Source organism: Callithrix jacchus, chromosome 22, assembly GCF_049354715.1.
Source record: "Callithrix jacchus isolate 240 chromosome 22, calJac240_pri, whole genome shotgun sequence".
Lineage (NCBI taxonomy): Eukaryota > Metazoa > Chordata > Mammalia > Primates > Cebidae > Callithrix > Callithrix jacchus.
In genome coordinates, this window is record NC_133523.1 from 48574218 (window position 1) to 48588132 (window position 13915).

The 13915-nt window shown below is 48.4% G+C and overlaps 1 protein-coding gene across 2 annotated transcripts; it reads left to right on the top strand.

Moving 5' to 3' along the window:
* The first annotated feature begins 2189 nt into the window (after positions 1 to 2189).
* LOC118151026 (sulfotransferase 2A1-like) lies at positions 2190 to 12895 on the top strand. Of its 2 annotated transcripts, none has more exons than XM_078360936.1 (6): positions 2190 to 2537; positions 5555 to 5763; positions 7002 to 7128; positions 8358 to 8452; positions 9561 to 9741; positions 12692 to 12895. In XM_078360936.1, the coding sequence occupies exons 1-6, from the start codon at positions 2384 to 2386 to the stop codon at positions 12802 to 12804; spliced, it is 879 nt and encodes a 292-aa protein (XP_078217062.1). In that variant the 5' UTR covers positions 2190 to 2383; the 3' UTR covers positions 12805 to 12895. The 2 variants fall into 2 exon arrangements, with proteins under 2 accessions (XP_078217062.1, XP_035145955.3); XM_035290064.3 differs by lacking the exon at positions 12692 to 12895 and adding an exon at positions 10579 to 10825.
* Positions 12896 to 13915: the final 1020 nt, after the last annotated feature.

The window sequence follows — 13915 nt, forward strand, 5'->3', positions numbered from 1 at the left end:
CGAGGTGGCTCTGTCTCAAGAGGGCACCGTGCCACAGCAGGTTGTCTCACAGGGCACGACGAGGGTAGGGAGGGCACACTTTGTGCTCCTAATCAGGAGCAATGCAGCAGTGTGGATTCCTGGCAGGTGCCCACACTGGGATCAGGGCTTGTGAGGACTGTGGAATTCTCTAGTAAGAACTGCTGTATTTGTGGTGGCAATAGGGGATACTGGTGTTCTTCTGCTTAACTTTTCCTTGCATAAGAAAGTCCCTCCTAGGCCGGGCGCGGTGGCTCACGCCCATAATCCCAGCACTTTGGGAGGCCGAGGCGGGTGGATCACGAGGTCAAGAGATCGAGACCATCCTGGTCAACATGGTGAAACCCCGTCTCTAACAAAAATACAAAAATTAGCTGGGCATGGTGGCGCGTGCCTGTAATCCCAGCTACTCAGGAGTCTGAGGCAGGAGAATTGCCTGAACCCAGGAGGCGGAGGTTGTGGTGAGCCGAGATCGCGCCATTACACTCCAGCCTGGGTAACAAGAGCGAAACTCCGTCTCAAAAAAAAAAAAGAAAAAAGTAAAAACCATGAATATATTCCATTTCCAGTACCCCTTGCTCCTCTGTAAAGACCTAGCGTTAACCTGATATTACATGATTACTGCCGGAAAAACTTGCTTTGGCATATCTTAAATGGTTTATCTGCCAGCAAACATTTCTTCAGGGTCTGTTTGTCTGAACAATGAACGTTTACTAATGCCTGAAGGCCAGTAGTGGCGCCCATCCTCACACAGATGAAAGTGATGTTTTCCTTAGTGGACATAGAGGAGAAGGATCTTCTTTTTCTGTGGTAAAATGGAGAATGTATGGCCTGCGTGGAAAATCCAAAGGAAAATGAAGGAATGTCACACCAGTCCAGTCCCTCGTTCTCTCCTGAGCACACGTGCAGACACTAGTTTCTGCACAGGTGGAAAGCTGGGAAAATTGTCCCTGGGAAGGTGATCTTCCTTAGAAGATGCTGCCAGCAGCCACTGTCCCCTTGTCAACTCTGCCCAGCTCGGCCAAGGCCATTTTGGGAAAATCTGGGGCTAGTGCAGTGTCCTCTGACTGAGGAGCAGTGGTGTGTTCCAGCTGCATCTGTGTACCTGAGTCTTCCAAGGTTAAATTTCCATCCACCTTTTCTATATACCTGGGTCTCCCAGATTAGATATCCATTCAAACAGGTGCGTACACCTGGGCCTTCCAAGGTTCCATCTTGATCCAGGAGCTCCTCTGGCATGTCTGCTGTTTCTGTCCCCCTAGGATGCACCATAATAGACACCTTTAAAGGTTCTTTGAAACATTTTTTTGTGGATGTCTCATGGGATTCATGGAGAATGAGCCTGAAGTGGAATAGATTTCACCAATATCTGCAGCCTCAGGGTTTCCCAGTCCTGCCAGCTTGAACTAGCTTCATAGATGTTCTGGATCGGCTCTTCTAACACTGTCTGTCTTGACTCAGCCAAGTGGATACCCACGTCCCTTCTTTCCCTGCAGACAGTGTCTCTCTTTAGATTTTGTTTTGTTTGCTTTCTGAGATGGAGTCTGGCTCTGTCGCCCAGGCTGGAGTGCAGTAACGTGATCTTGGCTCAGTGCAACCTCTGCCTCCCGGGTTCAGGATATTCTCCGGCTTCAGCCTCCCGAGTAGCTGGGATTACAGGAGTGTGGCATGAGCCACCGCACCCAGCCCTCTCTTTAGATTTTAAGTTAGTTGTTTTCTCTCCGGCCCCAATTCTCTGTTGAGTTACACACACACACACACACACACACACACACACACACACACACACGTAACTGGAAGTCAGTTCAGCACATATTTCACTGTAAGGGTTGGAGCAAGCTCTTTCTGGACGAGGGATGAAGCCAGAAGTCCCTGGGAACCTTTGACATGAGATAAGAAGCCGCTTTGACCTGGGCTTCCTCCTATTGCACCAGACACATCCCACCATGGGAGCTTGGCTAAAGGCAGGCAGTGAGGATCCTGAGAGGTGAGAGGCAGGACTCAGAGCTTCTGCCAGGAGCCCTAGGAAGTCCCTTTGCCCCCAGAAGGCCCATTTTCTTTCACTGGAAAACGCTTTTTCCTCCGTAGGCTGCCATGTCCTCTCTTTGGCTCAGTTCTCTCCACCCTCCTGTTTACTTTGACTCTCTCTGAAGCTCCACCCACCTAGCTCCACTCTTAGTGAGACCTGCTCTTAGTGAGCCGCGGAGGGCTGCTCTTCACTCAGCACCGGTAACTGCACTTTCCTTCCCCGGCTAATGTAAAGGGCCATTACCCCCAGTATCAGGACGCTTGGCGGTGACACCTCGAAGCCATTACCCCCAGTATCAGGACTCTTGGCTGTCAGACCTGCAAGCTTTATTGAAAAATGCTCCAGGACAGTGTCGAGATGAGCGAATACTTCTTATTTGAGGGACTCCGGATGCCTCCCATCTTGACCAATGTGGAGACGTTGTGCTTTGCCAGGGAGGAATTTTTGGTGCGAGATGATGATGTCATCATACTAAGCTACCCTAGATCAGGTGAGCAGAGTGTGCGTGAGGATCCGTGCCTGCGTGCGCATGCATACGTCATGTGTGTGTGTTCTCGGCAGGAGACCCATGGAAATGTCTTCTGCGTAACCCAGTGGATAATGATAATGATGTTCATTTTTTATTGTGGTAGGAAATGCATCATGTGGGGCTGGGCACGGTGCCTCACACCTGTAATCCCAGCACTTTGGGAGGCCGAGGCGGGTGGATCACGAGGTCAAGAGATCGAGACCATCCCGGTCAACATGGTGAAACCCCGTCTCTACTAAAAATACAAAAATTAGCTGGGCACGGTGGCGCGTGCCTGTAGTCCCAGCTACTCGGGAGGCTGAGGCAGGAGAATTGCTTGAACCCAGGAGGCGGAGGTTGCGGTGAGCAGAGATCGTGCCATTGCACTCCAGCCTGGGTAACAACAGTGAAACTCCATGCAAAAAAAGGAAAGAAAAGACTATCCTCTCTCCACGGTGTAGTTTTGTGGCACCCGGATTGAAGAGCAGTTGGTCACATACGCATAAGCATAGGTTTTGGCTCTGTATTCTGTTGTGTTGGTCTGTATGTCTGGAGAGTTGTTTTCCTTATCGCATCATAGCTTTGTCTGAAGTCAGAAAGTTGAGATCTCCAGCTTGGTTCTTTTTCAGAATTGTTTTGGCTTTGTAGTTCCAGGTTAATTTATTTTTTTGAGATGGAGTCTCGCTCTGTCGACAGGCTGGAGTGTAGTGGCGCGATCTCATCTCACTCACCTCCACCTGTCAGGTTGAGGCCATTCTCCTGCCTCAGCCTCCCAAGGAGCTGAGACTACAGGCACGTGCTACCACACCCGGCTCATTTTTGTATTTTTAGTAGAGATGGGGTTTCACCATGTTGGCCAGGATGGTCTCGATCTCCTGACCTTGTGATCTACCCACCTTGGCCTCCCAAAATGCTGAGATTACAGGCGTGAGCCACCGCGCCCGGCCAGGCCCTGGGCGTTTCTTTATGGAAAGATTTTATGTTTGTGATTTACAGAGCCCTGTATCTCAGCTTTCGTGATGGTGACGAGGGCTGCTGGAGTCTTTCTGCTCTCCTTCTTCCTGTGTGAGGATCTCTCTGGGATCCCCTTGCCCTGTTGCCTCTGAGCTTCTCCCGAATGGGATGCAGGGTGGTGCAGGTGAAGTGTACCACCTTTTCCTCTTCGTGGAATTCACAACTGACACGATTTAGTGTGTTACATGTTTTCCTTTAGGGGTCCTTTCAGCAGGATCCCTTCATGTGGCTATTAATTATTATTATTAGCAGCAGCCGTAGGAGAGGCGTGGATGACTTTGTCATGGGGGTTACATGCCCTGGCTTTGAGTCATGCTTCTCCCTCCCAGTGTGATCTGTGCCCATTTACTTATCCCCTCTGTGCCTCGGTTTCCTCATCTATTATGTGGTAATGACTGAAAATTCTCCTCTTCGGGGCTCGTGTGAGAGTGAAATGGAATCAAGCAGGTACAGTGGTGTGAGACCTTCGCAGGCAAGTCTGTTGGGCAGACATGTGAGGAAGGTTGCTGCCTGTCGGACTTTGAGCTTGGCCCTGGCCACATTGAGTAAATAAAATCAGGTTCTTGGCCCTAAAATGTTCATAGTTTGGTTTAGTTAGGAACATAAACAGACAAGTGATTTCAACACTCATGTTTTTAGCTAATATGAACCCAAGTTTTTAATCTGTTCCAGGAACTGAGGTTTTTTTTTTTGAGATGGAGTTTCGCTGTTGTTAGCCAGGCTGGAGTGCAATGGTGTGATCTCGGCTCACCGCAACCTCCGCCTCCTGGGTTCAGGCAATTCTCCTCCTCAGCCTCCTGAGTAGCTGGGATTACAGGCATGCGCCACCATGCCCAGCTAATTTTTTGTATTTTAGTAGAGACGGGGTTTCACCATGTTGACCAGGTTGGTCTCGATCTCTCGACCTCGTGATCCACCCGCCTCGGCCTCCCAAAGTGCTGGGATTACAGGCGTGAGCCACCGAGCCCGGCCGGAACTGAGTTTTTTTGTGTGTATTTGTTTTTTGGTGAGGAGACGGTGGAGAGCAGAGCAGTCACGGTTCTGTGGAGCTTATATGGCGGTGGAGCAATGTGTGGACATGATGACAACGGACCACATTTGAGCTTGACTCAGGGCTCACCACCTGCCTGGCATTGGGCTGGAGATCAGTGTATTTGCTGTTGTCAAAAGGACTTTGAGCACTGCCTGGCATCAGCCTTGGCCTGCCATTTCCTAGCGGTGTGATCTTGAGCAAAGGTCTTCATTCATCTGTGCCTTTATGCCCTCGTCTGAAAACTGCAAACAATAACCATGATACCCACTGTGTAAGTGAGTGGAGAGGCGAAACCGCTCTTAAAAATACATCAAGTAGCCGGGCGCGGTGGCTCACGCCTGTAATCCCAGCACTTTGGGAGGCCAAGGTGGGTGGATCACGAGGTCAAGAGATCGAGACCATCCTGGTCAACATGGTGAAACCCCGTCTCTACTAAAAATACAAAAAATTAGCTGGGCACGGTGGCGCGTGCCTGTAATCCCAGCTACTCGGGAGGCTGAGGCAGGAGAATTGCTTGAACCCAGGAGGTGGAGGTTGCGGTGAGCCGAGATCGTGCCATTGCACTCCAGCCTGGGTAACAAGAGCAAAACTCCGTCTCAAAAAAAAAAAAGAAATAAAAGAAAAAAGACCTAGTATTTGATAGCACAACAGGGCAACTGTAGTCAATAATAATTTTGCTGTAGTCAGTAACTAAAATAGTAAATTGGGTTGCTTGTAACACGAAGAATAAATGCTTGAGGACATGGATGTCCCATTTTCCACGATGTAATTACCATGCATTGCATGCCCATATCAAAACATCTCATGTACCCCATAAATATATCCACGTACCATGTGCTCACAAAAGTTAAAAATAAAAAAAAAAAGACTCCAGGGCCCTTAATATGTGAAATATCTTCACCATCTTAATGCAATAGATTAAAATAGGGTTGTCCCTTTATTTTACACCCAGGAACGCACTGGATAATTGAAATTATCGGTTTGATCTACTTCAATGGGGACCCTACCTGGATCCAAACTGTACCAATTTTTTTGAGGTCCCCATGGATAGAGGATGCTCATTTGCAGAAAGACCTAGTTAATCAAAACGGACCACGCCTCATGGTGTCACATCTCCCTGTGCAACTCTTCCCCAGGTCCTACTTCAGCTGCAACGCCAAGGTGAGTATGCTCGTCCCTTTTCAGGAATCCCAGGACATGTTTGAGAGAGAATGTGAGGAAGTTGTCCGAGTCCACGCATGGGTTGTAGTGTTCTCTACTCCGCATCTGCAGCACCTGTGATTAACTGACCACAGCGCTTCCAGTGAAGCCAGAGGTCAGCTCTGGGGTTTTCTTTTTTCTCCTTCCTTTCCTCCCTCCCTCCCGCCTGCCCTCCCTCCTTCTATCCCTCCCTCCCTCCTTCTATTCCTCCCTCCCTCCCTCTCTCCCTCCCTCCTTCTATCCCTCCCTCCTTCTATCCCTCCCTCCTTCTATCCCTCTCTCCCTCCCTCCTTCTATCCCTCCCTCCCTCCTTCTATTCCTCCCTCCCTCCCTCCTTCTATCCCTCCTTCCCTCCCTCCCTCTCTCCCTCCCTCCTTCTATCCCTCCCTCCCTCTCTCCCTCCCTCCTTCTATCACTCCCTCCCTCCCTCTCTCCCTCCCTCCTTCTATCCCTCCCTCCCTCCCTCTCTCCCTCCCTCCTTCTATCCCTCCCACCGTTCCTCCCTCCCTCCCTCCTGTCCTCCCTCCCTCCCTCCTTCCTCCCTCCCTCCCTCCCTCCTGTCCTCCCTCCCTCCCTCCCTCCTTCCTTCCTTCCTCCCTCCCTCCCTCTGTCCCTCCCTCCCTACCTCCTACCCTTCCTCCCTCTCACTGTCTCTTTTTCTTTCTCTCTTTTTTTTTTTTTTGAGGCAGGGTCTCACTCTGTCACCCAGGGTGGTGCGACCTCGGCTCACTGCATCCTCCGCCTCCTTGGTTCAATTCTTCTGCCTCAGTCTCCCCAGCAGCTGGAATTACAGGCACGCGCCACCACACCCAGCTAATTTTTGTATTTTTAGTAGAGACAGGGTTTTGCTGTATTGGCCGGGATGGTCTCCATCTCTTGACCTCATGCTCCGCTCACCTCGGCCTCCCAAAGTGCTGGGATTACACGGCGCCCGGCCAGATTTTTCTTCATGTAGTGAAACATGGCGACTGTGACTACTTAAGAAACCTGCTCAAGGTTAAGAACAACTTAGCATCTTTAAGAGCAAAGGGAGTGGTAGCGGGAAGGGGAGCGCGTGTGGAAGGCTGAAGACTTCTCTTTTATAACCCGGGCTGTGCTTCCACAGAGGAGCAGATAGGGCTTGACGTGGGATGAATGTGGACGCTGAGGAGGGCAGACAGATCTGAACTGCACTTTCATAAATCTCCTTTCTCTTTCAGGTTGTTTATATCCTAAGGAATCCGAAAGATATCCTTACATCTCTTTACCACATATCAAGAGGATTCCTTTGTAAGAAGCAACCAGAGACTTTTGATGAATTCTTGAACCGGTTTATGGAAGGGGATAGTAAGTAAATCCAAACCTCTCATTTAAAAATGTTGGAATGATAATAATCAGGGCCATGTCAGAAATATGATTCATGACGTGTTGTTTTTAAAAAGTACATCTATGGTCTATAAATCTTTAAAATCTACCCAATGTCTTAAGAAGAATTTAGTAGGAGGCCATAGATAATACAGTTTTTAAAAGTTTTTACTTCCTTTAATTAAAATTTAAGTTTAAATTTTTAATATTAATTATTTATCTGCAATATCTATTCTAAATATTTCCTCCAATTTGTCAGTTGTTTTTTTTTTTTTTTTGAGGTGGAGTTTCGCTCTTGTTACCCAGGCTGGAGTGCAATGGCGCGATCTCGGCTCACCGCAACCTCCGCCTCCTGGGTTCAGGCAATTCTCCTGCCTCAGCCTCCCGAGTAGCTGGGACTACAGGCACGCGCCACCATGCCCAGCTAATTTTTGTATTTTTAGTAGAGACGGGGTTTCACCATGTTGACCAGGATGGTCTCGATCTCTTGACCTCGTGATCCACCCGCCTCGGCCTCCCAAAGTGCTGGGATTACAGGCGTGAGCCACTGCGCCCGGCCTTGTCAGTTTTTTAACAACTCCTTTTTGGTCCCATAATGTTAAAAATGCATATTCATATTTTAATCTTATTATTCATCTTATCAGGGTTTTGAATCACAGTGAGAAAGGGTTTTTTATGACCGGGTGTGGTGGCTCACGCCTATAATTCCAGCACTTTGGGAGGCCGAGGCGGGTGGATCACCTGAGATTGGGAGTACGATACCAGCCTGGCCAACATGATGAAACCCCCGTCTCCACTAAAAATACAAAAAATTAGCTGGGAGTAGTGAAAGGCGCCTGTAATCCCAGCTGCTTGGAAGGCTGAGGCAGGAGACTCACCTGAACCTGGGAGGCGGAGGTTGCAGTGAGCAGAGATCGTACCACTGCACTCCAGCCTGGGCGACAGAGTGAGACTCTGTCTCAAAACAAAAACAAAAAATCCAGGTGGTAAGAATGAGTATAGTTTTTTCTCAGTATATGGAGAAAATGTGTCTTAGATTTGTTGATTTATTTAATCATTTTGTTTTAATCTTCTAGAGAGAAGGCTTGACATCATTTACCTAATATATTCCACGAAACACGTATGACCTTCACTAAGGAACGGCAATACGTATTTATGGGTATCAGTTTGAGAGAAATCATCGCCTTTCTCTCTTTTTCCTGTCATTGTAGTGCATTATGGATCTTGGTTTGATCATACCCTTGGATGGATAAAAAAGAGAGACATGGGGTCCTTCCTACTAATTTTCTATGAGGAGCTGCAGAGGGTAATTCCCTTTTACCGTCCCTCCCAGAGTTCGCCATATTTTCCTCTCCCCTCCTGGATTCCTCTTCCATTCCTCTAGGCAGAGTCATTGGTGGGGAGCCGTGAGTGTAGTGGTGAAGATCTTGATTTCGTGAGTGAGGCTTTGTGCCATTGACTGGGAAACTTTGGCGAGTTCTAAACCACTCTGTGCCTCAGTGTCCGCATTCCTAAACCTGGATGATGATAGTTATTAACTTACTGCACTGTGAGAATAAAACCAAAGGATTTGGAATAGTGCCTGGCATGGTGTGTATGTTAGCCATGTCACTGTTGCAGACGTATGCTTCTTCCAAATAGATCTCCAATTTTAGGATGAGATACTCTTCTGCAGCGGGGCCAGAACGGCATCCTGGCACATCTCCTGGTCTCTCTGCTTATGCACACTTCCCAAGCAGCATAATACATACTTTTTTTTTTTTGAGATGGAGTTTCCCTCTTGTTACCCAGGCTGGAGTGCAATGGCACAATCTGGGCTCACCACAACCTCCGCCTCCTGGGTTCAGGCAGTTCTCCTGCCTCAGCCTCCCGAATAGCTGGGATTACAGGCACGCGCCACCATGCCCAGCTAATTTTTGTATTTTTAGTAGAGACGGGGTTTCATTATGTTGACCAGGATGGTCTCGATCTCTTGACCTCGTGATCCACCCGCCTCGGCCTCCCTCCCAAAGTGCTGGGATTATAGGCGTGAGCCACCATGCCCGGCTGAAACTCTGTCTCAAAAATAAATAAATAAATAATAAAAATAAAAAATAAAATCCATGTGACTAGCAGAATCCACGCTAAACTTTATGTGTGCAAGAAAACAACTTAGCGCTGAACGTCAGGAGTTGAAGGCAGGTTATCACGTCAGCTCACATTAGCTTCCAGTTCAAGCCTCATAACTAACTTAGGTGGTAGACACTTTTGTAGTTTCCGTTTCAGTCCTGAACACGGGTGGGGGGGGGCCTGTAGGAAGCCCCCAAACTGCAGAGGGGAGTGCGGGCCTGTGTCTGACCTTGGCTGGGACTGACGCGCCTGCTCCACAGTCAGTTCTTGTACCGCCATCTGCTGACAGCATTTTCTTTCTGTAGGACCCCAGGGCCAGTGTGGAGAAGATTTGTCAGTTTCTTGGTAAAAAGCTGAAGCCGGAAGAAATTGATTTAGTCATCCAAAACAGTTCTTTCTCAGCCATGAAAGAGAACACAATGTCTGACCATTTTGCAATACACAGTAACTTGCAGAAAGCAATCATTTCGCCAACGCTGAGAAAGGGTAAGAGGAGGTGGTTGGAGGGGCCATGCTGTATTCTCGGCATAATCGTCTTTTTAAAAAACATTTATTTATTTATTTGTTTGTTTGTTTGTTTGCATCGGAGTTTCGCTCTCGTTACCCAGGCTGGAGTGCAATGGCGTGATCTCGGCTCACCGCAACCTCCGCCTCCCGGGTTCAGGCAATTCTCCTGCCTCAGCCTCCCGAGTAGCTGGGATTACAGGCACGCGCCACCATGCCCAGCTAATTTTTGTATTTTTAGTAGAGACGGGGTTTCACCACGTTGACCAGGGTGGTCTCGATCTCTTGACCTCATGATCCACCTGCCTCGGCCTCCCAAAGTGCTGGGATTACAGGCGTGAGCCACCGCGCCCGGCCCTATTTATTTATTTACTTATGATACTTGAAGTTCTGGGGTACATGTGCAGATCGTGCAGGATTGTTACATAGCTGTACACGTGACATGGTAGTGTTTGCTGCATCCATCACCCCGTCATCTACATTAGGTATTTCTCCTAATGCTATCCCTCCCCAATCCCCCGACCCGCTGCCATTCCTCCCCTAGCCCCCCACCCCCCATGCCCCAGTGTGTGATGTTCCCCTCCCTGTGTCCATATGTTCTCATTGTTCAACACCCACTTATGAGCGAGAACATGCAGTGTTTGGTTTTCTGTTCTGCATCAGTTTGCTGAGAATGATGGTTTCCAGTTTCCATGTCACTGCAAAGGACATGAACTCATCTTTTTTATGGCTGCATAGTATTCCATGGTGTATATGTGCCATCGTTCCGTTATAAAGACACATGCACACATATGTTTATTTCTGCACTGCTCACAATAGGAAAGACTTGGAACCAACCCAAATGCCCATCAATGACAGACCGGACAAAGAAAATGTGGCACACAGATCGTCTTTTAACATTCGTGTATAGCACAAGGCATGGAAACAGAGGTGTTTGAGTCTTCACTATCCCATGCTCCATTTTTGAGGAGACTGGTTGTTTCCGGAATAAATATTAAAATGGGCCCGAAAATACTAGAGGAAGAGAGTGTTGGCAGATACATGGGTCATCTTCTCTCTGAACAGTGAGGGCTTCTGTCAACATAGAGCAGAACCCGGAATGTCGGTGCCCCCCACAGATCTTTGCTTGTTAGGTGCTCTGGGTGGTCTTTACTGGGTAACTTTTCATTTGGAAGGAACTGTAGATTCCCAGGAAGTTGCAAAAATAGCACAGAGAGGTCCCGTGTGTCCTTCACCTGGTGTCCCCCAGTGGCAGCGTTTTCACAAGTATAGTACTTCATGAAAACCTGGAGGTCAGGTGCAGTGGCTCACACCTGTCATCCCAACACTTTGGGAGGCCGAGGCAGGCAGGTCACCTGAGGTCAGGAGTTCAAGACCAGCCTGGCCAACATGGCGAAACCCTGTCTCTACTCAAAATACAAAAAAATTAGCCAGATGTGATAGTGCACACCTGTAATCCCAGCTACTCGGGAGGCTGAGGCAGGAGAATTGCTTGAAGCTGGGAGGAGGAGGTTGCGGTGAGCCGAGATCGCGCCATTGCACTCCAGCCTGGGTAACAAGAGTGAAACTGCGACTCAAAATAAAGAAAAATACGTAATGGGCCTCCTGCCGAGATAGGTATTGTACTCCACCACAGTGGGTATTTTAAAGCAGAAATAATTTGTTCTGGATATTGAATGTGGCATTGACTAGGGTCAGTGCCTTAAATAGTCTATCCTTTCTTTTTTTTTTTTTAAGACGGAGTTTCGCTCTTGCTACCCAGGCTGGAGTGCAATGGTGCGATCTCGGCTCACCGCAACCTTCACCTCCTGGGATCAGACAATTCTCCTGCCTCAGCCTCCCGAGTAGCTGGGATTACAGGCACGCGCCACCATGCCCAGCTAATTTTTGTATTTTTAGTAGAGATGGGGTTTCACCATGTTGACCAGGATGGTCTCGATCTCTTGACCTCGTGATCCACCCGCCTCGGCCTCCCAAAGTGCTAGGATTATAGGTGTGAGCCACTGTGCCCGGCCCATTACATGATTATTATTATTTTTTGAGACAGGGTCTCACTCTGTCGCCCAGGCTGGAGTGCAGTGGCGCAGTCACAGTGTCCTGGGCTCAATTCATCGTCCAACCTTGGCCTCCTGGGTAGCTGGGATTACAGGCGTGCACAACCACACCTGACTAATTTTTGTATTTTTTGTGGAGACGAGGTTTCACCATGTCACACAGGCTGGTCTTGAACTCCTGACCTTGTGATCCACCACCTCAGCCTCCCAAAGTATTATTTAAAATCCACTGAAGCTCTCTTAAACGGTTACCATTGTTTTTTTCAGAGAGACTGAACCTCAGAGAGATTATGTAACTTTCTCCGTTTCTCCAAGCTAGTATGTGGCAGAAGCGGGATTTCAAACCTAATCTCTCTGTTGCCATAAAGACTCAAAACCTGGCCGGGCGCCTGTAATCTCAGCACTTTGGGAGGCCGAGGTGGGTGGATCACAAGGTCAAGAGATCGAGACCATCCTGGTCAACATGGTGAAACCCCGTCTCTACTAAAAATACAAAAATTAGCTGGGCATGGTGGAGCGTGCCTGTAATCCCAGCTACTCGGGAGGCCGAGGCAGGAGAATTGCCTGAACCCAGGAGGCGGAGGTTGTGGTGAGCCGAGATTGCGCCATTGCACTCCAGCCTGGGTAACAAGAGCGAAAGTCCGTCTCAAAAAAAAGAACTCAAAACCACTGTCCTCCATCCCCTTTCCCTTTTGTGCTCCGGGGCCTCTGGCAGTGCCTCCGAAGCACGGAAATTGCAGGATGCCTCATTTTATTCCTCAGGGAGAACGTGGGCTGGGTGGACGAAACCACTGGGAAGCAGTGAGTGACAGTGTCGGTTTCCTGACCGTGGCTCTTTCTCATGTTCTGATGCTTCCCTTTCCTCGTCTGCTTGGCAGGAGTTTCTGGGGACTGGAAAAACCACTTCACTGTGGCGCAGAGTGAAGACTTTGACAGGCTCTTTCAAGAGAAGATGTCGAGCCTGGATCCAGGACTCTTCCCCTGGTTCTGAGCCCGCAACTCTCTTAAGGTTTCTGAGTGTCGTCTCCTTTGTTTTCCCCGTTCTGCCTGGAGCTTCGCAAAATAAACAGAGCCCAAAGTCAGCTTCTTTCGGTGGTGTAGAGTCCACGACAGCGCTCTCTGCTTATTCCTCATCGCCAGAACTAAATTGTAAGGATGTGTACGTAATCAGTGAAAATGTCATTTGAGGTGTCTGTTTTAGACGACGACAGCCATAGTGATGTATTCTGTTAAGGTTGAAGGGAATTAGACGAGAGAGCCCCTGCCAGCCTAAGCTTGAAGTATGGAAGGAGCAGCTAGAAAGATCGTGATTGGATGAATACAGGTATGACTGATAAAGCTGATACTGGGAAACGTTAATTATTATTATTATTATTTTTTGAGACGGAGTTTCGCTCTTGTTACCCAGGCTGGAGTGCAATGGTGCGATCTCGGCTCACCGCAACCTCCGCCTCCTGGGTTCAGGCAATTCTCCTGCCTCAGCCTCCCGAGTAGCTGGGATTACAGGCACGCGCCACCGTGCCCAGCTAATTTTTTGTGTTTTTAGTAGAGACAGGGTTTCACCATGTTGACCAGGATGGTCTCGATCTCTTGACCTCGTGATCCACCCGCCTCGGCCTCCCAAAGTGCTGGGATGACAGGCGTGAGCCACCGCACCCGGCCCCTATGAATACAGTCATGATTGATAAACCTGATACTGGGAAATAGTAATTATTACTAACGTTAATTATTAACGTTATTTTGACCTGTCCGAAAAAACACCACTTGGTCTGCCCCTCAGAACAGCATTGTTGTATCCGTGAGGTGTAAAGGGACCAGATTCTTGCCCAACTCAGTGAAATAGATCCTGGTCCCAAGTCATTCTTCAAATAAACAAAAGAATGACAAAAATTATTATTGCAGAATTTAAGCATATAGACATTTATCAGTATTAACGATTTTAATCCGTAAACGCAGAATGTCTGTATATTTGTGTCAGTGATTTTCATATTTGTCTTATAGTTTTCAGTGATCTTTTTGCCTCCTTGGTTAAATCTATTCCTAAGAATTGTATTCTTTTCAATGCAGTTGGGAATGTGCTCTTGAATCACGTGAGCCCAGGT